Source organism: Engystomops pustulosus, chromosome 5, assembly GCF_040894005.1.
Source record: "Engystomops pustulosus chromosome 5, aEngPut4.maternal, whole genome shotgun sequence".
Taxonomy (NCBI): Eukaryota; Metazoa; Chordata; class Amphibia; order Anura; family Leptodactylidae; genus Engystomops; species Engystomops pustulosus.
The window spans coordinates 36,663,368-36,689,833 of NC_092415.1; the positions used below are offsets into that span (position 1 = coordinate 36,663,368).

The 26,466-nt window shown below is 43.8% G+C and overlaps 1 protein-coding gene across 3 annotated transcripts in view; it reads left to right on the forward strand.

Annotated features, from left to right (window-relative positions):
* Positions 1-25,669, forward strand: part of LOC140132641 (uncharacterized) — a 45,621-nt gene extending 19,952 nt beyond the window's left edge. For 2 of the 3 annotated variants that reach the window (XM_072151648.1, XM_072151649.1), the window contains exons 8-12: positions 1,393-1,555; positions 5,169-5,327; positions 7,190-7,357; positions 7,707-7,757; positions 25,196-25,669. In XM_072151648.1, coding sequence (XP_072007749.1) covers positions 1,393-1,555; positions 5,169-5,327; positions 7,190-7,357; positions 7,707-7,757; positions 25,196-25,378 — 724 coding nt within the window. In that variant the 3' untranslated portion in view covers positions 25,379-25,669. The remainder of the gene's footprint in view (positions 1-1,392; positions 1,556-5,168; positions 5,328-7,189; positions 7,358-7,706; positions 7,758-25,195) is intronic. The other variant, XM_072151650.1, reaches the window with a different exon arrangement.
* The last annotated feature ends 797 nt before the right edge of the window (positions 25,670-26,466 follow it).

The following is a 26,466-nucleotide window of genomic DNA, read 5'->3' on the forward strand; positions in this document are numbered from 1 at the left end:
AGAGGCCTCATGGCGGGCAATGTAAGGAACACAGAACCTCAGGAGAAAGATATAGGCCTGTATAGAATTCTGTGTTGGCACTGGAATGGTCTATACTACATGTGAAAGCGAAGGGCCACTGGCATTAACCTTTTCACTACCTTAGACAACCAGCGTCGTGAATTGAAGCTGTGCTTGGGGAATTACGGACACGCAGTTGTGTGTCACTGGCCTTAATGTTGTAGGTTTTTGGTTGCTGCGATGTCCCTGATAGCAGGAAAATTAGAATAGACAGAGATCCTCACACACTGCTCCCATTATTGCCCCTGTTATGTAGACTGCTACATCTGCCTCCCGTCACATACAGATCCTTCTGCTGTCCCTTCCACAGCCTGGTGTATATATTGTACAGTATGTGTGATATACAAGTGATCTGCTCTCTACCCAAGGCTTTAGAGCTCACAAAGCCAACGCTACAGCAGACTCTGCAGGGAGTTTTTAGGCTGCCAGACGTATAGCGAACAAGGTTTTTTGGGGAATCTTTAGAGCATTCTGTCTATCCAAATCTTTCATTTGATCTTGGCCATGAATAGCAATAATGTGAATGGGATCCAGTTATACATATGGTGAAGTCTAGGAGTGGTTTTACCTCTGGGCTGATAAACACTTGATAACGTCCATATCATTATCATGGTAATTCTTCTATTTACACATAACAAGACTTTGGAAGAATTTAAGCAGTTTCTTTAGAGGTCCATCATTGTTCTCACACCCACAATGTGTCTATGCATGTTGTATATGTCTTTGTCCTTGTGTAAATTAACCTGCCGCCGTATTATAAATCACAGAATGTCATTTTTATTTTATGGGTTTTCACCTCAAATTTTCGATGATACTTTAGCCAAATTTTGCAGAACTAAGAACATTTTGGGGCAGATTTACTTACCCGGCCCATTCGCGATCCAGCGGCGCGTTCTCTGCACAGGATTCGGGTCCGGCTGGGATTTAAGAAGGTAGTTCCTCCGCCGTCCACCAGGTGGCGCTGCTGCGCCGAAAATAATCTTAACGCCCCGGAATGCACCATCCCATAGCAGGTGAAGGTGAGCACTTCCCAAGCGACACATTTCGGTTTTTAAATGCGGCGGTTTTTCCGAATACGTCGGGTTTTCGTTCGGCCACGCCCCCCGATTTCTGTCGCGCGCATGCCGGCCCCGATGCGCCACAATCCGATCGCGTGCGCCAAAAACCCGGGGCAATTCATGTACAAGCGGCGCAAATCGGAAATATTCGGGTAACACGTCGGGAAAACGCGAATCGGGCCGTTAGTAAATGACCCCCTTTGTGTTTTCAGACGTTCCTGAGGTTTTGTTGTAATGGACCATCAGTAATGGTTGACCTTTATGTAATTTATAGCAAAGAGGCAGAAAAGTTACGGACCCAGCTAAAGGAAAGGCAGCTTACAGCGGATGAGGATAAGTACCTGCGGAACAAAATGATGGAGGACTGTGCCCGGCTGACCAAAGAGAATGGCCACTTACAATCTAGGGTTCTGGAAGCTACTAAACAACTAGAAGAGGTAAGGGAATAGCGTATACTACTGGAATGCTGGACATTGAAAGAGGAGAGAGAAGCATATTTTTTTCTAGTTGTTACCAAGGGTATTGGTTATATGAAATATACATGTGTTAACTTATAGCAGTTCTGTTGTTAAGAAAGTTCTGCATATTAGAAGGCTGTCAGCTATTCCTCCCGACAACAGTATACACAAGCATGCTCAGCATGGCCTATGTTCTCTACGAGACAATAGAATAAGGCGCATGCCAGTGCAAAATCCTTATACTTTTCTTCCAGAACATTTTCCATTCTCAGAGAGCCAGCATCATCCAGTTATTCCAAATCAGCAGGTTTGTCTAATGTGTAGACCACTTTAAGGTGTTGTATCAAGTCTGATTGTTATTCCCTATCCACAGGATGGGGGTTTAATATTTGAATGATTTGGGTCTGACTGCTGAAACCCCTATTAGTTATGAGAATAGGAGTCCCGTTCACACTAATCGATTGAGCAGTAGATGAAGCAAGCGTTCTGCTGCTCTATTCAATAATACTCAAGTGACAGAGCACTGGGGTCCGGGGTTCAAGTCCCATCCAGGTCAACATCTGCAAAGAGTTTGTTCTCCCAGTGTTTGCATGGGTTTCCTCCGGTTTCCTCTCACACCCCAACACATACTGGTAGGTTGATTAGATTGTGAGACCCATCGGGGACTGGGACTGATTAGGCAAACTCTGTGCAGCGCTGTGTAATCTGTGTGCGCTATAGAAATAAAGTAGAAAGAAGAAGACTTGGAAGAAGATCGACTTTTGTTTGGTTTAGGCTGTAAAGGGTTACTTACATGTGGTAACTATCAATGTTAATGAGCATATAGTGCTCCTTTCATACTGCAAAGGGGAGGAGCGATTGTCCATGGGTTTATATGTCCCCTATGTGTTGTGCATGATGTCTGCAGATCGGGCATTGTGTCAGCCCGCAAGCTTATTACTGCTCATATAATTCATCAGATCCATTCACATATAAGGGTCTGCTTAGTTGTTGGCTGATCAGCGCCACTTTCAGCAGCTTCTCTAAACATCTAGAGCTTTCTATGTGTACATATGTTGTGTTGAGGTAGAACAGTCATGTTTGATATGTCACATACAACACTACAGTAGTGTTAGAAATCCTGGTCGTGACACTTTTCTGACTTCCTGTTTCCCAGCCATGATCTAATCCACCCCTGTACTTATACTATGTCTGCATGACATCACTATGACATCACCGGGAAAGTACCTAATGATGTCAATGTTTATTTGGGTAGACCAGATGTGTCCGCAAGTACTGAATGGTGACAGAGACACGTTGTAGCAGAGACAAAGATGTGAGCTATTTAACGCGTGACAGATCCCCCTAGGCCCTTACAATTTGATGATCGATATATTGATAATGATTGTAGTTTACCTGATGTGCAGAAATCGGAGACTTTAAACAAAATGATTCCATAGATCTCATCATGGAATCGATCGGGCAGATTAAAAGATAAAACAAACTTGTGGCCCTATGTGAATTGAATTGTGTATTTAAGGGATTTGGGGATATGAACACATTGACGTATAAAGGGTTTGGCACGTTTTTGGTCAATGTTTGACCAAAACATTAGATGAGAGGCATGAAAACTGCACAAAACAGAGTCATGTCAGTGTGAACAGAGCCCAATTGTTCTTATAATCACAATGGGGAAAAAAACTCAAAAATAAACAGAGCGGCCTGCCCTATACAAATAGTACTCACGCCCTCATGCTGCTTTCTTATGTCCAGTTTATTTATCTTGTCATGGGTGGCACCTTTAACAAGAGTTAGATTAGTTTAAGTCATGCTAATTTACTCCGGCCCATGTATTGTTCTTCACACACTCTACGCATTGCAACTTCAAGACTCCTGCCCTACAGCGGGCCATACACGCTTATTGAGCTGACCGCTATCTTGTCCGACTCTTCCATCCATGCTGGGATTGGCTGAGCAGTACATGTGTTCTCAATAGTTAGTTCACAGGAATTTTCCTCTGGAAAACTTGGCAAAAGACCAAATTTTCTGACACAGATTCGGATTTAAGGGCGGCACGGTGGCTTAGTGGTTTACAGCTTTGCAGTGCTGGGGAGCTGAGCTCAATTCCCTTGGTCAACATCTGCTAAGAGTTTGTGTATTCTCTCCATGTTTGCATGGGTTTCCTCCAGTTTCCTCCCACACTCCAAAACATACTGGTAGGATGATTAGATTGTGAGCCCCCATGGGGACAGGGACTGATTTGGCAAACTCTGTGCAGCGCTGCATAATCTGTGTGCGCTATGTAAATAAAGAATTATTATTGTTATCTATCTATATTTAAGTGGTATCTGCCCAGACCAATACATATCTGATTTCTTTTTTATGGATAATTTTTATTAATCAAAGCAGTACAATTCAAGGAATGCATATGAAAACAAATTTGGGTGGTGAAGTAAATGCACTGAAGTATTACAGTGTGTAATCTCAATGCAGGGGCAGATTAAGACTGCCATGGGTCCTGGGTTGTATGAATATTATAGCCCCTAAGTCTGGAATTCACTTCCTACATATAGTACTAGAATCAGATTCTTGGGGAATGGAGGATGTGTCCTGTCTGCCTAATTCCGCAGTTTCAGCACCTTTGGAGGACCTTCAAAGGTCCTGAATTGGCTCTTGTGTACATGTGTATTGAGAACAGGAACATATTTATTAGGATTTCATGGGTGAAGGTTCTTCCCAGTATAAAACTTGATGGGTGGTTTGGGAGCCTTGGGCCCTGGGCTACCTCCCTCCTGCTGGCTGCGGGTCACATGATGCACAACTCCTGGAGGCTGCTGACAAACTTTATCAGGGTGAGTTTAATATGGGTAATGTTTGGTATAAGTGGTCAACCCCTTTTAAGGCCCTTGTACATTGTCCGATGATCAGATGATAAACCATTCTTATGAAAGCTTCTTCCTAATCATTGGCCTGGGAAAACATGGCTGTGGTCAGTCAAGAAATGATCAAATGCTTCATGGATGATGACATCTTCTATTCAGGACTAAAATAAACAATTGTTAGACCGTAAACATTTGAACAACAATAGAATTTAGCGAATAGAAGGGACTTTATTGAAAGATTATGCAAATTAAGCAAAAATAAGTAAATCAATAAGATAATGTGCTCCAGTCACTGCAATGTTTTTGGGAAGTTTATACCCTGCATGTCAACATCTAAGAATGGTATTCAAAGACAATCGAAGTCTAACATGAGCTTCCCGCAATAACGGGCATCAGACTTTTACACCCCTTGTACCCTCATGCACTATAATGGGCTATGACCCAATATAACCCAATGCCCCCAGGACCCATGAACATGTGGTGCAGTGTACATGCCCTTCACCAATTAGGAATTCGGTACTGCATATCTGTTCTCGGTACATCAGAGATGAGTTGCAGTATCTGCTGGCTGTTGTGAAGACTATTAAAGGGGTTGAACCATTGGCATTTACTCTTCATCTCCAGGAATTTTAGCAACACAAGTCAACAACTAAAGCCCAATTCACACCTCTGGTTGGATCTCTTTTAGGGTTTCTCTTCAGTTTTACATCTCTGCTCATTCACACCAACAGGAACGACAACTAAGAGAACAAGAAAGTTTAAATCGTGCCAAAAGAATTTCCGAGATAACATCAGGGAAGGAGAACGAGAGACATCTAGAGCTTACACTGTCACACTGGAGAAGACTTGTACAGGATGAGAAGGAAAAAGTGACTGCAGCTCAGGAACAGGTTTGCTGCTTGTAATGTACAGGGCTCTATGATGATCTTACCCACTTACATTGTTGTGGGAACCTGATTTATTTCTAAACACAAATGATGGCTCCTAGTAAAAGTCAATGTCCTGGGAAAGATCTCTAGATTGACATTTGATGCATCTGTACATTGTTATCTGGTCTGTTCTCATCTGTATTTTTTTTGTAAAATAATTAACCCCAATTTTGATAATATTCCACATGTTATCTCCATTTCCTGATTGCATCTGGGCAGGCAAGAAGTATTAGCTTAGCCGATTGCTAGTAAAGTTAGGCCACCATGGTGGCTTATGATAGGTCAAGCAGGAACTTCTTCTCAAGTTGGGACCAGGAAGTAGAAAAAGGTGCCACTGCTTACCATTTCTTTAATGGAAATCTACCATCAAAATCCATCATGATAAACCAGGGACACTTACTCCTAGACCCAGGCACCGGGACTGTGGTAATCTTCTTATATTTTTTATCTATGGTCCCCATCCTTCTAAAATCAACTTTTAAAATTATCCTAATCACCTAGTAAGGCTCTGAGCTTCTCCATTTGTCTTCACAAACCGTTTCACTGTCTCAGCCTCCACCTCTGACTGTGTGCTTCTGCCATGAGAATACAGCAGCAAGAGGGAGCAGGGAAGTTATGAGGGTGGAGGCAGGGAAAACAGCATGTGAAAACAGAGCATGGGTGGGCTCTGGCAGCAACCTAGTCTGAAGGGCTCCTGGTGAGTGTTACCAGAGCCCTTCCATGCTGAAGATTTACAGGCTGTCACACTGTCTCCCGCTCCCCCTCTGATCCCTCAGCACTTTCCCTTCTCTCTGCCTGATGTAATCTCACTGCAACAGAAGAAGTTTCAGCACACATAATGGGAGGGGGAAGTGCTCCTTGCACACTGTAAAAGCCTGTGATGCTACAGCACGGAGGGGCTCCGGTAGCATTCCCAGGAGCCCTTCAGGTTCATAAGCATAATTTTAAAAGTTGATTTTAGAAGGAAGAAGGCCATGGATAACAAATATAAGAATATTACCACAGTCATGGGGCCTGGATCAATGAGTAGGTCTCCCTGATTTATCATGATGGATTTCGATAATAGATTTCCTTTAAGGCTTCCATAAAGTGTCTCTACCCCATAAGGAAAGAGAACATACATTATAGTTGGGAGCTGGAATAGTTTTTGCATTCAGGACCTATTATTTCTAAGCTTTGCCTCTGCTGGGGTGCTAAAGACATTGATGGTTACCTCCCGGGTAGAAGAAGGCATTAACATCAATAGTGGTAATGGAAGTAGAAGGGTTATTATTGAAGTACAGGAAAAGGATTATATACTCGAGTATAAGCCTAGTTTTTCAGCACAAAAAATTGTGCTGAAAACCCAAACTCGGCTTATACTCAAGTAAAAAAAATATAGTTTTTACCAGGTTTTTGTGGTGAAATTAGGGGCCTCGGCTTATACTTGGGTTGGCTTATACTTGAGTATATACAGTAATTTAAAAAATCCACTTTTATGATACTTATGAATTTTATAGAACTGAATAGGGCACAAGTATAGCATGTATTCGAAACGGCCTGTGGCTATAGTGGGTGCTTGATACCATTTGGGCCCCATTAGAAGTGAACGGGCTACGCGTCCTCCCCTGAACTATTTATCAGAGCTTTGCATGTGTCTACATATGGGTATAGGTTTGTTACTGGATAACCGTGCATTCAGATTTTACTTTTTTTTTTTTTTTTGGCAAGGGTTTGCAAAGCAGTTTTGTTTATTTCAGATGCACTGAACCAATGAAAGATTGATGGCAGTGGTGTATGTAGTGTGACCCTGTATAAGCCGCTTGCATTGCTTGGGTTTATAGGTGCTGCAGCTACAACGAGGCAGGAAATCTGTGGAGATGACTGGAAGTTCACTGCACAAGCAGCTGACAGATTTACAGAACAAACACTCCAAGGTTCAGCAGGAAAACTCCCTCTTGCGTGTAGAGAAGAACCATTTGGTGGAGAACATCTCTCAGCTACATAAACAGGTACGTGCTCAGAGCATGCAAACCTCCTATTCACTGGGCACACCATGGTGGGAGTCCTGCGTACCATGTGTGACCCTTCAGAAAAGGCTAATGAGGACCAATCTCAGGTCGCCAACGAAATAGCAATTTAGCTCGAGTCACTCCCCCACTAAGAAATTTATCCCAGGGCATAAAAATGTATTAACACAATGATCACCTTTTAATGAGATTCTTCTATTCTATTTTATACATTGTTGAACCAGATCTTTACAGAAGACAATCACATTAACGGGGGACTCTGAGATACTATTCATGTATATTTCATTTCATATGTTTGTATAATTATCCTATTTTCCTGTGTTTTGTACAGCTTATTAGGGTAACACAACATAATTTGATAATGCTGAAAGAAGAAAGGCAGGTGAGGAGTCTTGTATGTGAGTGTATGAAGGGCTGAGTACAGTAGTTGTAAGACAGGGAGGGACAAGAGTGTCAAAAGACCTACTGGAGATAGTCTCAGATGCTCAGAGTATGAGGGATTGTGAGCTCTTTGCCTAAACATTCCTACACGGAACATCCAGATCAGTAATATTAATAATTTTTCTATTTATATAGCACCAACAGATTCCGCAGCGCTGCACAGAGCTTGCCCGATCAGTCACTGTCCCCATGGGGTTCACAGTAAACCAAGAGTAACCTCCGTTACAAACAGAAGACATCTGAATAACCTAAAGACACAATGGGGGGAATTTATTAAGACTAGCGTTTTGGAAGACACAGCGTCAGAGATCGTGGATCTCCACAAGGTCTTCCAGGCTTCAGCCTCTTAGTAGATCTGAATGGGATCTCCGCAAGGTCTGCCAGGCACTGGCATCTAATCAGAATTGGGTGGGATCTTCACAGAGGCTATAGTAAATACGGTGTGCTGGGAAATTGTGTAGTTGGTCACTTGTGGAGACTGGGATAACTAATGGGTGATTCCACAATTTACACACTAGACGTTTGCAAAAAAAAATATATATATATATATATATATATATATTTTACTGCAAACCTTTGCTAATTTTTAGGACAGACTTCTAAACCGAAGTTATAAAAGTTGAACACATTCTTACATCCCTGTTTTCTGCAGTTCAGCTGTCAGGCTGAGAAGATGAATTTGTGTAGTGCCTTTCAGTTGCCAATCTTGGTTGGACTGCTGGCTCTCTCCAATCCTTACTCTGAACCAGCAAGGGTTAACACTTTCACACCCACAGAGCTGTGCCAATCTCACCTAGAGCATTCTTCATACCCTAACAAAAGTGTGTGCTGCTAGCTTTCATGTCTGTGCTTTGCTTGCTATGCTTCTGTACTTTTGGTTTTCTGATATTTGGCTCGCGTTCTTGACTATTGTCCTGTGTATACGATTCTGTAATTTATATGACATCTCTGTTGTGACTCAGATGGTCGACCTTCACTTTGTCAGTCTTTTTTACATGTCTACATCATTGTCTCATATTGCATAGTATAAGCAGAAACAAGCAGGTAGGGCTGTTGGGGCCTGGAGTTTCAGGGTTCACTGTCCTTTCTGTCTTCTCTGAGTCCAGTGTCCCCATGACACACACTATAGGGGAGTCAGGAGACAGTTTCAGTTACACTTGGAGATAAGGGGCTTGTCTGGCTGCAGCTCCACTCACTTTTACTGTTGAAATGTTAATGCGAGAGTCAGACGTAATATCTGTTGTGACAGATGTGTAATATATATTGGGGTTTTCTCATTAATGACATGTATCTCCTATCCAAACAATAGCATTGGTAAGGAGCCCAGTAGAGGGATGCCCCAATAAATTGCACAGAGATGTGCATGCTTGGCCACCGCTCCATTCACTTCTAGCTGATTTTCTGGTTCGCTTTCTCACACACACGGGGCAGACGCAGTAGAGCACTGGGCAGCTGGTCCCCATTATTTTGACCCCTGGTGGTCCCTTTGGTCAAACCTTCAGCGATTTAGACAATTATTTACAATGTGATTAGAAGAAAGAAGCGGAACCTACAGAAAGGTGAGTTTTGCAACCTTAACTTTTTGGAGATTGTGTCAGAATCCCTGAAGACTATGGCACAAGAGTCTTTATGAAATCCTCAAAAATTACGTAATCTAAGTAAACATAAAATTTATGTATAATACCGAGGACAATAGAAACGTTATTGTCCTTGTTTTTGTCTTTGGGTACATCTAGGCTTGGGATTCAGTGTCAAATCACTATTGTGACATTGAAAGACAAAACCAACGGTAGACGTGTCCTACTAAGAAGTTCCTGAGGTACTAGGTTTCTCAGGGCTTATTTTATAATAACTCTATAATCCATGATTGCGGCAATATAAAGTTATAAAAATGATGGTAATTGGTCTGGGGGGGCTCCAGATAAGTCACCAAAGCACTTCAAAGCGCCTTATACTATAATTTGTTAATTTCCCGGCCAGCAGGGCCGGCTCCAGGTTTCTGTAGGGCCCTAGGCAACAGAGCCTCAATGGGCCCCTTTGCAATGAACTCACGTGGCGGAGTTAAAAATTCATAAACTATTATTTTATATACAGCCACATCATAATTAAACTATATACAGCCCCATCATTGTTCTATTATATACAGCCCCATCATTGTTGTATTAAGTAGAGTCCCCTTGGATTCATTATATATAGTTCCCCCTAACCAGATGCTGCCAGGCAGCTGAGGACTGAGATTCGGCTGTGTTGGCCCAGGCACTTGTCTGCGTATGCCTGGTGTTGGCACCAGCCCTGACGGGCAGGACCATGGTCAACTAGACGGGGCACGCTGAGGCGCTTTGGTGACTTATCCGGGGTGCCCCAGACTGATTCCCATAATTTTATAGCTCTATGTTGCTGCAATCTTGGCATATACAGTTATAATAGAAGAAGTTCTTGAGAAACATCTTAGTAGGACACACTGTCAGTAAATCTAATGGTAGATGTCCTTTAAAGGAGTTGGACTAAGATCTAATCCTTTCCCCATGTATCTGGAAATGTTGTCAAAATCACAGAATTTCCGAGAGAGATTGCAGAAAACTTTTTCCCGCCATAACTCAAAGTTGTGATTTTATCTAAATATTATTAGCCATTAGCAGTATTCAGGAGTTCAGCTCCTGCTGCATGTCAGTGTCAGTGCTTCCTTGCCGCAGCTTTATTATCTCAATTGTTTTTCCAGGCAGGCAATAAATAATTCATCCATATGATGGTTTCTATACAGTACATAGACATCCAGCCATCTCCTCCCATTGTGGTGCTGCCTTGGCCTCTGTTAGTATATACTCTACAGACTTTATCCTGGGGTAACAGATGTCAGTGCACGGCCTCGGGGTCCCGGCAGATATGGCATAGGAAGTGTGTGGTCTGTAAACCTGATTTTCTAGTTTCCTCTCCAGATTATTCATGGGCAGCTGGTGAGCAGGACAGGTGGGGGAGGATGCTCGCCAGAAACCTGGATGTCGCTCCCCCCATTTACCGTTCCCACTTTACTCCTCTTCAGGATCAGTGTTTACTCATGTTTACCAATTTACAAAAATTATAACAATATTTTTCAGGAAAATTCTATTTTATGGGGAAATAGTATGTATTTAATATGACATATTAGACAAAATAGTTTAAGGATCCTATATCATCTCCTGAACAATGAATTTCTGGACAGAGCGCAGATAATTGACTATTATTATTAACATGGTAGAATAGAGACTGTATGAGACACTCATTTTTTACTGAAAACTTGCAAATTTTCATGTCTGAATCCGCTGGCTTTATGGTGTGGACTTAGAAATACTTGCCTTATATTTTAGAATATATGGGATGCCTTTTCCCAGTGACTTAATTGGGAGAGGGTTTTTTGCACCCATTTTCCCAACTGCAAATCCTGGGCCCTTAGGGTTAAAACATACGTACTTGCTCCACCTGTGAATCTTGGATTGTGTGCTGGCTGGATTTCCCACATAAAAGACTTTTCGTGGATAGTAGGATGCGTACCATAGTTGTATATGATGTGAGGAGTCCCTGCTTCCCTGCAGGAGAACCTTGCAGTATTTTAGACATGATTACAGTCCGTGGGCTTGTTATGTGGTGGCTACAGGCATCTTATACAACTATGATGTGTGGGGTCACGTCCCTGGATATGTTCAGTCTGGGAAATCTGGTAACCAGACAGGTGGGACTCACAGATCGAGCATAAGGTACTGCGTAAAACCAGAGTTGGAGGGAAAAAAAAAATAAAACCTAAAAGTTGAAATCGCCTCCGCTTTCCCTGGAACACACATAAAACACACTTGGACATCTTAGGCATTCCGGCGAGCCAAAATGCCTGACCTATCAAAATATAAAATTATTATTTTCTGCGTTGAACCCAGTAACGGTAAAAAAAAAAAGTGTCCAAATCATCATTTTTTTACTTCATTTTACAACACATATAAATTTGAAAAAAATAGTGATCAAAAGCTTTTACAGTCCCCAAAATGGTAGTAATGAGATCATCAGCTCGTCCCGCAAAAATGATGCATTTAGATAGTTCCGTGCACCAAAGTATGAAAAAGATATTGGTGTAGCAATAGGGCAAAAAGAACTATGTTTTAAAGGGAACCTGTCATCAGGAGCCCATGTCTGCCTCCCCAATGTACCCATAGAGAATAGTGTACACATTGCCAAAAAGTTTTTTTTTTTCGAAAAAAAAAAAGCTAAGTTTGATGATACCTTTCCGTATGCAGAGCTGTGCCCCTGGTGCCCTTGGGAGTGGCAAGTGAGGAGTGGGGCAGACATGTACAACGTCCGGAGGGGGGAAGCGATGGGGATATGGGGGACATGGGAGTTTTTTTTTTCTTTTATTTGATACTTGCCGGAGCAGTTTCCTGAGGGTGTGGGGGGGACCACTCCACACTGGCCACTTCCAGGGGACTAGGAACACAGCTCTGCCTACAGAAAAGTAAAGTTTCATCTAACTTATCTTCATCCAGTTTTACTATGAAAACACTTTGGCAATGTGTACACTATTCTCTATGTGGACATGGGGGAGCCAGAAAAAGGGTTCCTGCTGACAGGTTACCTTTATATCATTTAAAAAAATCAATATAAATTTGTTAAGAAAATGGTTTTTTCTGCCGATTTTACTGCATTTGGAATTTTTTTTCCAGCTTCCACATTTTTGTAAACGGAAAAATAAAAAAGTTATGGCTTACTGGAAGCTGACGAGTTAAAAACAGAAGCTCAAAAACAAAAAATGGTCAGGTTGTTAAGGGGTTTAAAACTGTGTTTTGCAGTGTCAGGCTGTGTTCACATGTTGCAATTTCAATAGCATCTTTAAACCCACTACAAACACAACGGGGAGGTATTTGCCCCGATGACCCATACAGTCAGTAACGCGCCGTGTATTTTGTATTGTTTACATGAGTTTCAAAACGCAATTCGAACGCCACGTGTGGTCTCATTATGACGTATGATGTCGTTTATCTCCGAATAAACGACAAATTGACAAATCTCTTGCAAATTGTTTCGCTTTTTTGTTTTTCAGCATTATATTGCTGTTTCTTGTGCTAATATCTGCCTCTCTTACACATCATACATGTGGTGCAGCAAGTGATTAATGCGTAAATTATATTGTCATTACATATAAAGATGTATTATTACTCATAAGTGAGTGACTGGTTCAGCCCCTAGATGCTGCTGCTACTACTACTACTACTATTACTATTACTACTATTACTGCTACAACTACTACTACAATTACTGCTACAACTATTACTGCTACTACTATTACTATTACTACTATTACTGCTACAACTTCTACTACTGCTACTACTACCATTACTGCTACTACTACCATTACTGCTACAACTACTATTACTGCTACTACTACCATTACTGCTACTACTACCATTACTGCTACTACTACCATTACTGCTACAACTACTATTACTGCTACTACTACTACAATTACTGCTACAACTACTACTACTACTGCAATTACTGCTACAACTACTACTACTACTGCAATTACTGCTACAACTACTACTACTATTATTGCTACTACTACTATTACTACTACTACCTCTACTATTACTGCTACAACTACTACTACTACTGCTATTACTGCTGCTATTACTACTACTACTACTGTTACTACTAGAATTGCAGATAGATTTAGGTCTTGTCACAATTAGTACAAGGCTACCAGCACACAGCAGATGGACAAGGCACAGAGGATTAGGCACTAATGTCCTTAGAGGGGCCGGCAGCGAGGGACATGAATGGTTTCCTTGAGCCCTGACTCTGTAGTTGCCAATACTAATAAAAAGTAGAGTTAACACATGTTACTACTGCCTGGTATGATATAGTATTTGCCGGCCAAATAAACCTATGTTCACATCTTTGTTACAGACTCCACAAAATAATTAACACCCCAACTAAGTCGGGAACTTCTGTTCCTTTAGTCCTTCCCCCAGATAAGACAAACAACAAAAATAAGGAACAGAGATGTGACTTTACGCCACATTCCCTACGTTTTACAATTTTATTTAATTTTGTATCCTCTTTTATCCTGTTTAATCCTATTAAAGGACATCTTCCACCAGGGTGAAGGATTGTAAACCAAGCACTGAAATACTGGTGTGTGGCCCCTCTGCCAGGATCTGCTCCTCTTTTAGCTTCTTATGCCCTGTTTTTATTTCTTTTAAAGGCTTTTAAAATTATCCAAATGAGCCTGAGGGGGTTCTTGGCTACAAAGTTGTTAATGGAAAATTGAGCCCCTGAGACTCATTAGCATAATTTTCACACCCTTTTTTTCTCAAAAACCAGGGCATAAGAGCTTAAAGAAGAGTGGATCCTGCCAGAGCGGGCACACACCAGCATGTCAGTGTGCTTGGTTTACAATCCTTCATCCTGGTGGTAGATGTCCTTTAAATACTTTTTTTTAATTAAGGTTCCTAGCTCCTTTTGAGCCCCACAGTATATATTGTCTTAAGATTTATTACTAGTTGTTGGTAATAAGTTATATAAAGGATACTTTTCATGTAATTTAAAACTATTGAAGCATATGGACTTGCCTGAAAATGTGGATATGTCACAGTGAAACTTAAAGGGAATACGTCACTAGATTTTACCCCATTAACCCCTTCCCGCCGCGGCCCTTTTTCGATTTTGCGTTTTCATTTTTCACTCCCCACATTCAAAAATCTGTAACTTTTTTATTTTTCCATGTACAGAGCTGTGTGATGGCTTATTTTCTGCATAACAAATTACACTTCAAAATGGTGGTATTTTATATTCCATGCCATGTACCGGGAAGCGGGAAAAAAATTCCAAATGCAGTGAAATTGGTAAAAAAACGCATTTGTGACGTATTCTTGTGGGCTTGGATTTTACGGATTTCACTGTACGCCCCAAATGACATGTTTACTTTATTCTTTGGGTCAGTACGATTACGGGGATACCAAATTTGTATAGGTTTTATAATGTTTTCATACATTTAAAAAAATTAAGGGGGGGCGTGGCCTGATGCCGACCTAGGAGGACGTGCACCGCGGAGCTCCCGGGACCTGGCACCCTATCACCCTTCCCAGGCAGCCATCCTCCACCTGTACCCCCTCCAGCCTGCTCCCCGGTGCCGCGGGTACCTGCCCCCATACTCCGGTGGCGGTATCGCGGCGGTCACCGGCTCCGTGCGGTCCCCTCCAGCACTTCAGCTCCTGCGGCCTCCCACGTGTCCCGCGCGGCGGCGGGACCATAGCCGCCCGACATCGCGGCTGTACACCGGAGAGGTGTTGAATACCGGGGGAGGGAACCCCCCCCGTGCTGTGCCGCCGACCCGCTGTGCTGCTGACCTGCCCTGTCGGGGGATCGTGGCAGCGCTCCAGCCAGCCCTGTATCCTGCCGGAGGCGCCATCTTGCTGGACTCCCCTGCACTGCCTGAGGCCTAGGCGCGCAGGATTAACCTCTCCCTTGCCGGACTGCAGCCAGGAATAAGGTAGGGAAGTAATTCCCCTGCTGCTACCCTCCTCTCACCTGGGGACCCCAAGCTGTGCAGCCCACCATACTCCCAGTGATCCCCTGCTCCTGGGTTTTGTTTTATATTAACCCTTGCAGTGCCGCTGCAATACTCCACGTGGGTTTGGACTGTATCTCTGCTAATTACTGGACGCTAGGCTCCTCGATTGTTTATCACTGGCCCCCCCTGTCCAGACGCCATGGGTAACCGGAGGAGAACGGCTAAATTGCACAAAGCAGCGTCCGGGGTGTCTGCGCCTCCATCGGATGATGAATCCGTCCATGAAGATCCTCCATTCCAGTCCCTGGAACCCCTGGATGCGCAGGAATGCTCCACATCACAAGCCGTTCTTGCACAGATACAGTCAAACGCTGCCAAAAAGTTGGGGAGATTCTCCCGCACACAGCCCTGCTCTCCTCAGGGGTCCCCAAACTCCTCTCCCTCCCTCTTTGAAGGCTCCCAGAGCCCGCCGCAGCTTGTAAGCTATGAAGAGGGCGCTGATCCGCCTGACGTGGCCACTGAACTGGACCGCAAATTTGCAGAGGTGCTGGCGGCCATTAATGGGTGCCAATCCAAACTGGTTACCAAGGTGGATGAGCTGCGACAGGACTTTGTTCTTTTAAGACACGATGTCCACAAAGCTAAAGAGCGAATAACAGAAACTGAACGCAGAATATCTGATGTGGAGGACGTCCAGAGGCCTATGCCGGCACAGATCAGAGAGCTCCAACGCCAAATGTCTGCATCCATCGACAGAGCTGATGACCTCGAAAACCGCTTGCGACGGAACAACGTCAGAGTGGTTGGCCTCCCCGAAAAAGTGGAGGGGTCTGACCCTGTATCCTTTTTTGAAAATTGGCTCAAAAATATGCTGCCTGCAGATACCTTCTCCCCGTTCTTCACAGTGGAAAGGGCCCATCGTGTGCCATCCCGCCCTGGCCCCCCAGGGGGCAATCCGAGACCCTTCCTGGCCCGGCTGCTGCACTTTAGGGACAGGGATTCTATCCTCAGGGCTGTCCGTACCAAGGGAGAAATTCTCTATGCCAACAGCAGAGTGTCCTTCTACCCTGATTTCTCTGCATCGGTCAGGAAACAGCGTGCACAATTCACCGAGGTCCGTGCCCGTCTCCGTGACAAGGGGTATAAATACTCCATGATGTACCCTTCCAAGCTCCGAATTGTGGACGGCCAGAAGACTCGTTTCTTCACCTGCCCAACCGAAGCACTTCACTGGGCTGATGCAGCTCCTCGGGCTCCAACTGGAAGGCCCGCACCTCCTGAGTGACTGGACTCACATATCCTTTTATCTGATATGCAATGACAGTGCTGGACTTAGTCTCGAATAGATATTTAGGGGTCCCAGATCATTATTACAGTTTTCTAATATTGGTTTACATACTGCGTACCTCACAAATTGTACCCTGTGACTGATTGTGTTCTCTTTTTTGGTCATATCGACCAGTGCGCCACACATGGCACTTTCCCCCCTCCCTCTTCCCTCTCCCTCCTCCCCCCTTTCCTGCTACCACTACCTCCCTACGTCTCCTTCCTTTCTCCCCCCCTCCCCTATCTCCTCTTTGGTTCTCGCAAAATATGGCTGCCTAATAACCTCCTGATCACATATACATTAAGGGTTGAAGGTCCCGGGACAAATGGTGTAGGTTTGTCTTGAGTTAGGGACCACTGTTCTACTATTTGACTGTTAGTGGGTATAGGTCTGCACTACTGCTGTTAGGGTGTTAGACAGGGGGTTTGTATTCTTGGGATTGTCAGTTCTGTTATATTTGTTATGCTCACTGTTGTCTGTCTGTCTGTGTCTCTGTGGTATGAAAGGATGAATGCTTGGTTGCTCACGTCTCCTTCCCCACACCCCTTTCCCTTCCGCTAAGATGTCTTCACTTAAGGTAATGAGTTGGAATGTGAGGGGACTCAACTCCAAATTCAAGAGGGCCCTGATGTTAGACGTCATTAAGCGTCAGGCCCCCCATATTGTATGTATCCAAGAGACACACCTTACGGGTCAGAAGGTCCTCTCTCTGAAGCGGGCCTGGGTGGCTAGAGGTTATCATTCCTCCTACTCTGTCTACGCCAGGGGAGTATCCGTACTCATATCCAAAGCACTTCCCATAGAAGTCATACAGGTGGCGCCGGATCACTTTGGCCGTTTTGTGATCGTACATTGTGTCTTGTGGGGCTTTACCTTTACTATAGCGTCTATTTATGTCCCTCCTCCCTTTGACCCAGCTGTATTGCACCTAATATCCAGTAAGCTGGCTGTTATGCCTCCCAGTCCGATACTCTGCATTGGTGACTTCAATGCAGTCCCTAATCCCTCCTTGGATCGTACAAGTGGTCTGGACACAGGCTCGGTCCGTCTGAATGAGTGGCTCACTTCTCTAGACCTCGCCGATGTTTGGCGTTGTAAGCACCCTCAGGAGAGAGAATACTCATTCTATTCCTCTGTTCATAAGAGCTTCTCTCGGATTGATCTGGCCTTTGTCTCCCCTGATATGTTGCAGCATGTTGATCAGGTATCCTATTGCCCGCGCAGTGCATCAGACCACTCCGCCTTGTTCATTAGTCTCCTTATAGGCCCCCCCAGCGACTCCCGCTTATGGCGCCTGCACCCGGCTTGGCTCCTGTCTCCTGCGGTCCAGAGTACTGTTAGGGCAGCGCACAGCGAGTTCTGGGATGTGCACTCAACCCATCCTGATCCCCTTCTAGTCTGGGACTCGTACAAGTCCTCGGTGCGGGGAGCATTCATGTCAGGTGTAGCTGGCCATAGAAAGTCTTTAAATGCGCAGGAGGAAAGGCTGACCGCCGCACTGGTGACCGCAGAAAAGGAGTATCTAAAGAAACCGAATCCGGGGAATAAAAAGACTTGGGCTCAGGCGCAGAGGAACCATCTAGCTGTAGTGAAGGAGCGCACCAGTAAGCGCCTGCTAGCCAGGGAGGCGTCTATCTTTGAATTTGGAGATAAAAATGGGAAGCTGCTTGCATATCTCTCGCGGGCTGAACGTCCTTGTGCTTCCGTTCCCTCTATCCGTAACAGTAGTGGAGCCCTGATCACAGAACCCCGGGCCATTAACATGGTATTTTATGAATTCTATTCCTCTCTTTACAGCTCCAGATTGTCCGCCTCTTCCGTCGAGATTTCCAGATTCCTTGACAGTCTTCCACTTTGGAGACTCACATCGGCACAGTCATCGGAGCTTGATGCTCCGCTCTCGGCGGAGGAGGTGGAACTGGCAATCCAATCGTTGCCCCCCGGTAAGACACCTGGACTTGACGGACTGGGTGGTGAATGGTATAGGGATAACTGTGAGACTCTGGTCCCCCTTCTCCTTAGCCTGTACTCCGATGCGTTTGACAGCGGTTCCCTCCCCGACTCCATGCGAGAGGCCCTTATTGTAGTTCTTCCCAAGCCTGGCAAGGACCCCCTGCTTCCCGACTCATACCGTCCAATTTCCCTCCTAAACTCAGATGTTAAGATACTAGCAAAAATTCTGGCAACAAGGCTTAACAAAGTAATATTATCCTTGGTTCACCCAGACCAGACAGGCTTTATGCCTGGGAGGGGAACTGACATAAATATACAAAGACTACACCTGAACATTGCAGAGGCAGAGCGGTCTCCAGACCCTGGGTTTATATTATCCTTAGACAATTGTAAGGCGTTTGACTCCGTGGAATGGACATATTTATGGACCCTCTTGCCTAGAATGGGTTTTGGCCCTCGATTTACAGCGTTAGTTAAACTACTGTATAACGACCCCAAGGCTAGGGTGCGGACTAATCTTAACATCTCACCTACTCTCCCTATGGCTAGGGGCACTAGACAGGGTTGCCCATTATCTCCCCTCCTCTTCGCACTCGCCATTGAGCCCCTCGCTGTGGCGATCCGTCACTCTGATAGCATTAAGGGCATTGCTAGAGGTTCTATCATTGAAAAGGTATCTCTCTATGCTGATGATACACTTGTATACCTTGGGGATGTGGGCCCCTCACTGGAATCCCTTCTGTCCTTGATAGAACGCTATGGGGGGTTCTCAGGTCTCCGGGTTAACTGGGACAAATCGGCCCTTTTTCCCTTATCTGATGTAGGGGTACACTCCCTCCCCGTCCCAGTCCAGGTGGTGTCCACATTTAAATATCTGGGGGTCCTGGTATCACGCAAGGTCCAGGCATTTACGGAGTTAAACATTACACCCCTGATAACTGCAACCGAATCGCGTCTAAAAGCCTGGTCCTCTCTCCCCTTGTCTCTGTATGGGCGCATTAATATATTTAAAATGATCTTCCTCCCCAAATTCCTATACCTCTTCCATGCCTGCCCTATACTGCTTCCTAAGAGCCTATTTAAACGCTTGGACGGCATTCTCAGGTCCTTTTACTGGCAGAGTAGTGCCCCGCGGTTCAGCTTAGCGCTGCTTCAGGCTCCCAAGGCGAGGGGTGGACTGGCTGCCCCGGATCTGTATCTTTATTACCTGGCTTCCCAGCTAGTATATGCCCAGTGGTGGATAGATATAGACATGGGTAATGCAGCTACTGCACTGGCTGGTGCCCTGGTGGGTTCCTACGAGGCCCTTACAAACTTGCTGTACAGGTATAAGTCCCCATCTGATACCCCACTGCCCCTACGTACGGTAGCGGTGTGCTGGCGTAGGGCACAATCCCTGGTAGACACAGGCAGCTCTCCCCCTCTCTCGCCTAGGACTCCATTGTGGCTCAATCCGTGGCTTTCTCACTTCCTCTCCCTCCCGGGCTGGACAATGTGGGGGGCGGCGGGGGTGAAATTTGTAGGTCAGCTCTTATCCCCGGAAGCAGAATTACTCAGCTTTAACGAGTTAAGGGAGAGACATACTGTACCCAATACGGCCAGCTTCCATTACACGCAACTGCGACACGCATTCAAAGCCCAATTCGGCTCCTTCAGCCTGACAGTGAAATTCTCCAAACTAGAGACTCTGATGAGTACCCCGGACCTCCCTAAGCCACTCACTCAGTGCTATGCTCTCCTACAAGAGCAAAAGTCCAGACCATTTGATAGAGCCTGTGAACGCTGGAGACAGGATATCCCTGACCTGTCAGATGATGACTGGAGGGAGGTCGAACTGTCCTACTTCACATCTGTAGTGAGTGCGAGGGACTTCCTGATCCAATCTAAATTCCTCCATCGAGTATATTTCACCCCTGCTAGACTATTCCGCATGGGAGCAATGCCTAATGATCTTTGCTTTCGCTGTCAGGCTGAAGTCGGATCCTTCCTGCATTGTGTCTGGTCCTGCCCTAGGGTTCTTGTCTTCTGGTCCGAAGTGCTGGAGTTCCTAAATCTACACTTTGATCTCCCACGCCTGATGTCTCCCTCTGTGTGTCTCCTCGGCATCATAAATGAAGTTGTCAATGGCCACTATGATAAAATTTTCTTTAGGTTTGTATTATACTATGCCCGAAAAGTGGTGGTGATGACCTGGAAGGACCAGGAGCCCCCTCCGTTAAAAAGATGGATACTACTTATTAACAGTGTCATTCCCCACTACCGGTCCCTGTATGCCAACAGGAAGTGTCCCCAGAAGTTTGATCGCATCTGGTCCAGATGGTGCGCGACTCCCCATACTGCCCTATAATCACATGTGATTTATACTCCTCTCCATGATGAAGGAGACTGAGCGTGCTGGTGTGTGTGTGTGTGTGACTGATTGTCTATGTGTCAATAGTTATTTGTGTTGTATCAAGATGTCTGGCTGTAGTATCCTGCTGTCATTTACTGTGTAATATCCCTCAGTTAATTTTGGAACGCAGCAAGAACCTGAATGTTACCATGGCTGTTGTATAATAATCCTGTATTGGGGGGAAAGAAATATGTGACAGACGATCTTGTTCTTCGATTTTGTTTACTTTAATTGTATAAAATTTTAAAATTGCAAAAATAAATACTTTAAAAAAAAAAAAAAAAATTAAAACCTCCTGTACAAAATTTTTTAGGGGATTTTGCCATCTTCTGGCGCCAACTTTTTCATACTTTAGTGTATGGAGCTGTGGGTGGTGTTGTTTTTTTGCGGATTTTGATGACGTTTACAATGTTATCATTTTTAGGACTGTACGACCTTTTGATCACTTCTTTTTATAGAATTTGTAATTTTTTTTTAAATTGCAAAAAAGTGCCATTTTCGACTTTGGGCGCGATTTTCTGTTAAGGGGTTAAACGCTGTGAAAAACTGTTATCATATTTTGATAGATCGGGATTTTCGGACGCGGCGATATCTAATGTGTTTATGATTTTTACTGTTTATTTATATTTATATCAGTTCTAGGGAAAGGGGGGTGATTAAAATTTTTAGGTTTTTTTATTAAAATTTTTTTATTTTAACTTTTTTTTTATTTTTACTATTTTTCAGACTCCCTAGGGTACTTTAACCCTAGGTTGTCTGTACGACCCTATCATATACTGCCATACTACAGTATGGCAGTATATGGGGATTTTACTACTCATACATTACAATGTGCTGACAGCACATTGTAATGAATGGGTTAACCCGAAGTAGCTTCGGGTCTTCGTGAGACCCGAAGCTACCATGGCGACGGATCGACGCTCCCCGATGACGTCACGGGGTGCGACTATCCACGGAAAGATGGCGCCATGGAAAGATGGGGCCCGCCCGCCATCGGTGCTGGCACCGATCGCGGGTGTTACCGGTAAGCCTTTGCTGCAATATGCAGCAAAGACCTACCGGCTATGGAGAGGGCTCGGCCCGCGAGCCCTCTCCATGTACCGGGACCCGACATGTGACGTACTATTACGTCACTTGCCGGTAAGGGGTTAAAATAGTAGTTGCCTTAAGTAGGGTACGGTGGCTGAGTGAGTAGCACTTCTGCCTTGCAGCACTGGGGTCCTGGGTTCGAATCCCACCCAGGTCAACATCTGCAACGAGTTTGTATGTTCTCTCCGTGTTTGCGTGGGTTTCCTCCGGGTACTCCGGTTTCCTCCCACACTTCAAAACATACTGTTAGGTTGTTTAGATTGTGAGCCCCATGGGGACAGGGACTGAAGTGACATGCTTGTGCAGCGCTGTGTAATCTGTGTGCGCTATATAAAATAAAGAATTATTATAATATAGAATTCTCTCTTTTATGTGAAATCTCAACTGTTCACCTATAAAAATCTATTTCATAGTTATGTTAAAATGAGCAGAGAAGAGTCATACTTTGCCTAAGATGAGTTAAGTTTAGAGGCTGCAGAGGGAGTGTCACTTCAGACACCTCTATCTACTGCTGTATAGTACCTAAAAACATGGTTTGTAAAATAAGAATCCCATCTTTCTGATGGCATCAGGCTTGTGGTTCTGTGAGCTACAGAATGAGATATACAGACAGTTAAAGACAGCACGCTGCAAATAATGATCCAATTCCCTCCCAGTTTCCTTCTGTTTCTCTCAGGTCCTTCAGTCCTGGCTTTGTGCTGGGTCATCTGTTTTCCAGTAGAGCAGTAATGGAGGGATAATATAATAAATCTATATGAGATAAGAGAACAAGACTCTTCTGACAGCTCTTATCGCCAGGCAAAACAAATGATTGGACATGCTGAAACCTAATGTGTCTGGGCTGTCTCTGCACATGTCAGACAGTAGGTCAGTGCTACTGAATTGGGATTCATGGCCATAATTAATCTAATGCATATGACTAGCTTAAAGGGACGGTATAACTATAACAAGACCAGTTAATTTGAGTCACGACCATACACATTAGCCTTAGGACGGCCAAGCCTGGTGATTTCTACAGCACACACCAACTGGCTACTGTGTACTACTCCTCTGATTTCCAATGTCCCCACAATTCATCCAACAAACCACAAGGGGTGGGGGGCGCTGACTTGCTTGGTTGCATTAGTAAAAATGCACAGGTACAGTATACAGTATATACAGCCTGGAGACAAAATGGTAAAGATCATAAATAACTCCTTAAACATGTATATACATAGCTGCTTGGCGCACATATTTCTTAAAAGGAACCTAGAAAACTAGATTTTATCCTACCACAAACTTCTAGCCACCTCAGGGAGGGTATGAAATCTCATTTTTAGAATTTCTTCTTTTTTTTGATATCTCACCAGTTTTCCTATACAATATCTCCTCTAAAATCAAGTGAAAATGAGCAGAGAAGAGTCATATTTTCCTGAAATTAGTTTAGTGGATGTAGGCGTAGTGTCACATTAGAAGCCGCTATGCTCGGTTCAGTAGCACCTAGAAACATGCTTTTGGTGTCCTTTTAAAGACAAGAATAAAATCTTTCAGATCACACCAGGGAACATAACTGGGAAATATTTTGTAACTGTCTATATCTCTGGCTCTGTAGATCACAAAACCACAAGCCTGATGTTTCTTCTTTTCAATATGACATCCAAAGCATGTTTCCAGGTACTATAGAAGCGAAATTAGGGGTGTCTGAAGTGACTCTCCTTCTGCAACCTCTAAACTTGACTCCTCTAAGGCAAACATGACTCTTCTCTCCTCATTTTCAAATGAATTTGGAGGAGATTTTTTTTATAGGTGAAAAAGTGAGATTTCACATAACAAAGGGAATTCTAGAAAGAACATTTCATCCCCTACCTGAGGGGACTAGTAGTTTAGTGGGGTAAACCCTGGTGACAAGTTCCTTTAAATAAGGACAAAGAAGGACACAGGATCAGATTTCTTTTCTAAATTCTAGAAAGCACATTTCATACCCTATGTAAGGGGGCAAGTAGTTTATTTGGGTAAAATCTGGGGACAGGTTGCCCTTAATAGTCAGATTTCTGATGATAGGTTTCCTTTAAGGTAGATCTGATGGTAGGTGGCTACTAATGTGCTAAACCCTGATCTCCATTTACCTAAACCTAAAATACTTTTTAAACCAAGATACACTTTATCTAGTTAATATGCTAATTATCGGCAGAGGCTACTGGGGCGTGGAGTAACCTCTCCGGGCAGTGGGAGCAAAGGCTATTCCACGCCCCAGTAGCCTCTGCATATTAGTTAGATAAAATATATCTTAGTTTAGGAAGTATTTTAGGTTTAGGTAAATACAGATTAGGGTTAGCACATTACTAGCATCCTACCATCAGATCTACCTGATGATAGGTTTCCTTTAACATATCCTGTTTTATAAATGAAAATGTATACAGGCAGCCCCCGGGTTACCTACAAGATAGGGTCTGTAGGTTTGTTCTTAAGTTGAATTTGTATGTAAGTTGAAACTGTATATTTTATCATTATAATCCCAGCCAGAATTTTTTTGGTCTCTGTGACAAATGGATTTTAAAAATGTTGGGTTGTCATAAGAACCAGGAATAACACTAAAGCTTCATTACAGAAACATTTGATAACTGTTATTACTGTTAATTGTAGCCTAATGCTAAAGTACAGTAAATTACCAACATCCAGAGGTCCGTTTGTAACTAGGGGTCGTATGTAAGTCGAGTGTTCTTAAGTAGGGGACCACCTGTATATTATAAAACCTCTAAATTAATGATGTAATTTGCCTTGCTACTGATAGTTTAGACACAAATCAGGTTTGTGATGGTGGGACAGCAGAAGTGCATCTCACCAACCATGGGGGTCCAGGAGACATATCTCACAGCGTATGATCACTTAAACCAGCATTGACTTTTCTGTTCATTTTCTGTAGAAACCTGTCATGTGTTTTAGATTTGTAACCAAGTTAACACTGTTTGGATCACAAGTAACCCATCTGTGTGCATTCTCCACCCCACCGCCAGTTCATCACTAGACTTCCTTCCCCGCATGGCCCCGGCCACTGAACACACCAGCAGTTTCTTTGAACTAGAAGACAAATGTTTTCATTCTTTTCAGATTGCAGAGAAGAATGACGAAATCCGGCGCATGCAGGGTCATGTGGACGGCTTGTGCTACGATATGGATAGCCTGAAGCTCCGCAGAGATCTGGACCACTCTTCTGACAAAGAGGCCTGGCAGCAGCTCTCCGCCATCAGCCACAATGTAGAGAAACTGGCGGCGGACAGGAGCTGGAATTAGCCACTCCGGTGCACTCTCTCAATATACTCTTTTATACTGCAGTGATTATATTACATTTAGTAATGGACATATATTGTACTTGTTGTATTCTTTCAATCACAATGTATTTCCCCATACATACAGTGCTGTGCTGAAGATACATTACATGTGCCATTGCTGTGTGCGCACAAGACACGTACATTTTTTGAGAATCATTTTTCTCAGGCTTGAGTTTTATACGGTTTGACAAGTTCTGTGCAGCGCTGCGTAATCTGTGTGCGCTATATAAATAAAGAATTATTATTATTATTATTATTATTATTATTATTATTATTACAGAGATCTTATTAAAATTCTGTATTGGATTTATTGGCACATTTCTGGGTTGGAGAATGCCAAAAACCTAACTCTAATATTAAATATTTGCTATTTCCGCAAATTTTCTAGCATTAATTAAAATTAGTGTTGAACGGACTCGTCCTGCACTGTCTGGGTCCCGAAACATGGACTTCAACCACAAGTCCGGTCCATTGATTTCAATGGGGCCTGGGTTTGGGGCGAAGTTTGGGTATCTCAACCAAACTTTTTCCAAACTCGTCAAACCCGGACTTTGACGAGTCCACAGAACTCTAATTAGAATACATATGTCTAAATAAACCTCACCAAGTCACAAAATTTTCTGGACCCGAAACCCATGCATAGTGGTGGCAATTCAGCTATTTTTACAGCCAAATTGCATCACTAGAATAGTGCTTAGTTTTCTGTTATCATGTGTAGTTCCTCCTTTATGATTTTCACTAGAATAGTTGCACATGGTGTGGGACTTACCCACCAGAGGATCCTCAAATGTACTCAAGTTCTTACCCGGTACCAGAGACGATGTACAGCAGAAGACAAACCCAATAAGGAGGCTACTAGGGGTTTCCCCAGCATAATGTTTATCTTGTGGGTCCAGTCTGACGTTGGTTTCATGACTGATTTTGTCTAAGACTGGAAGTGCAACACATGTGGTTAGTGATCCAACCCACATCGGAAGTGATCAAGGGATCATGGGAAACTGATCATAGGAAAAACGGTTTTTAGTTTTTCAGTTTCATTATAGAAGCATA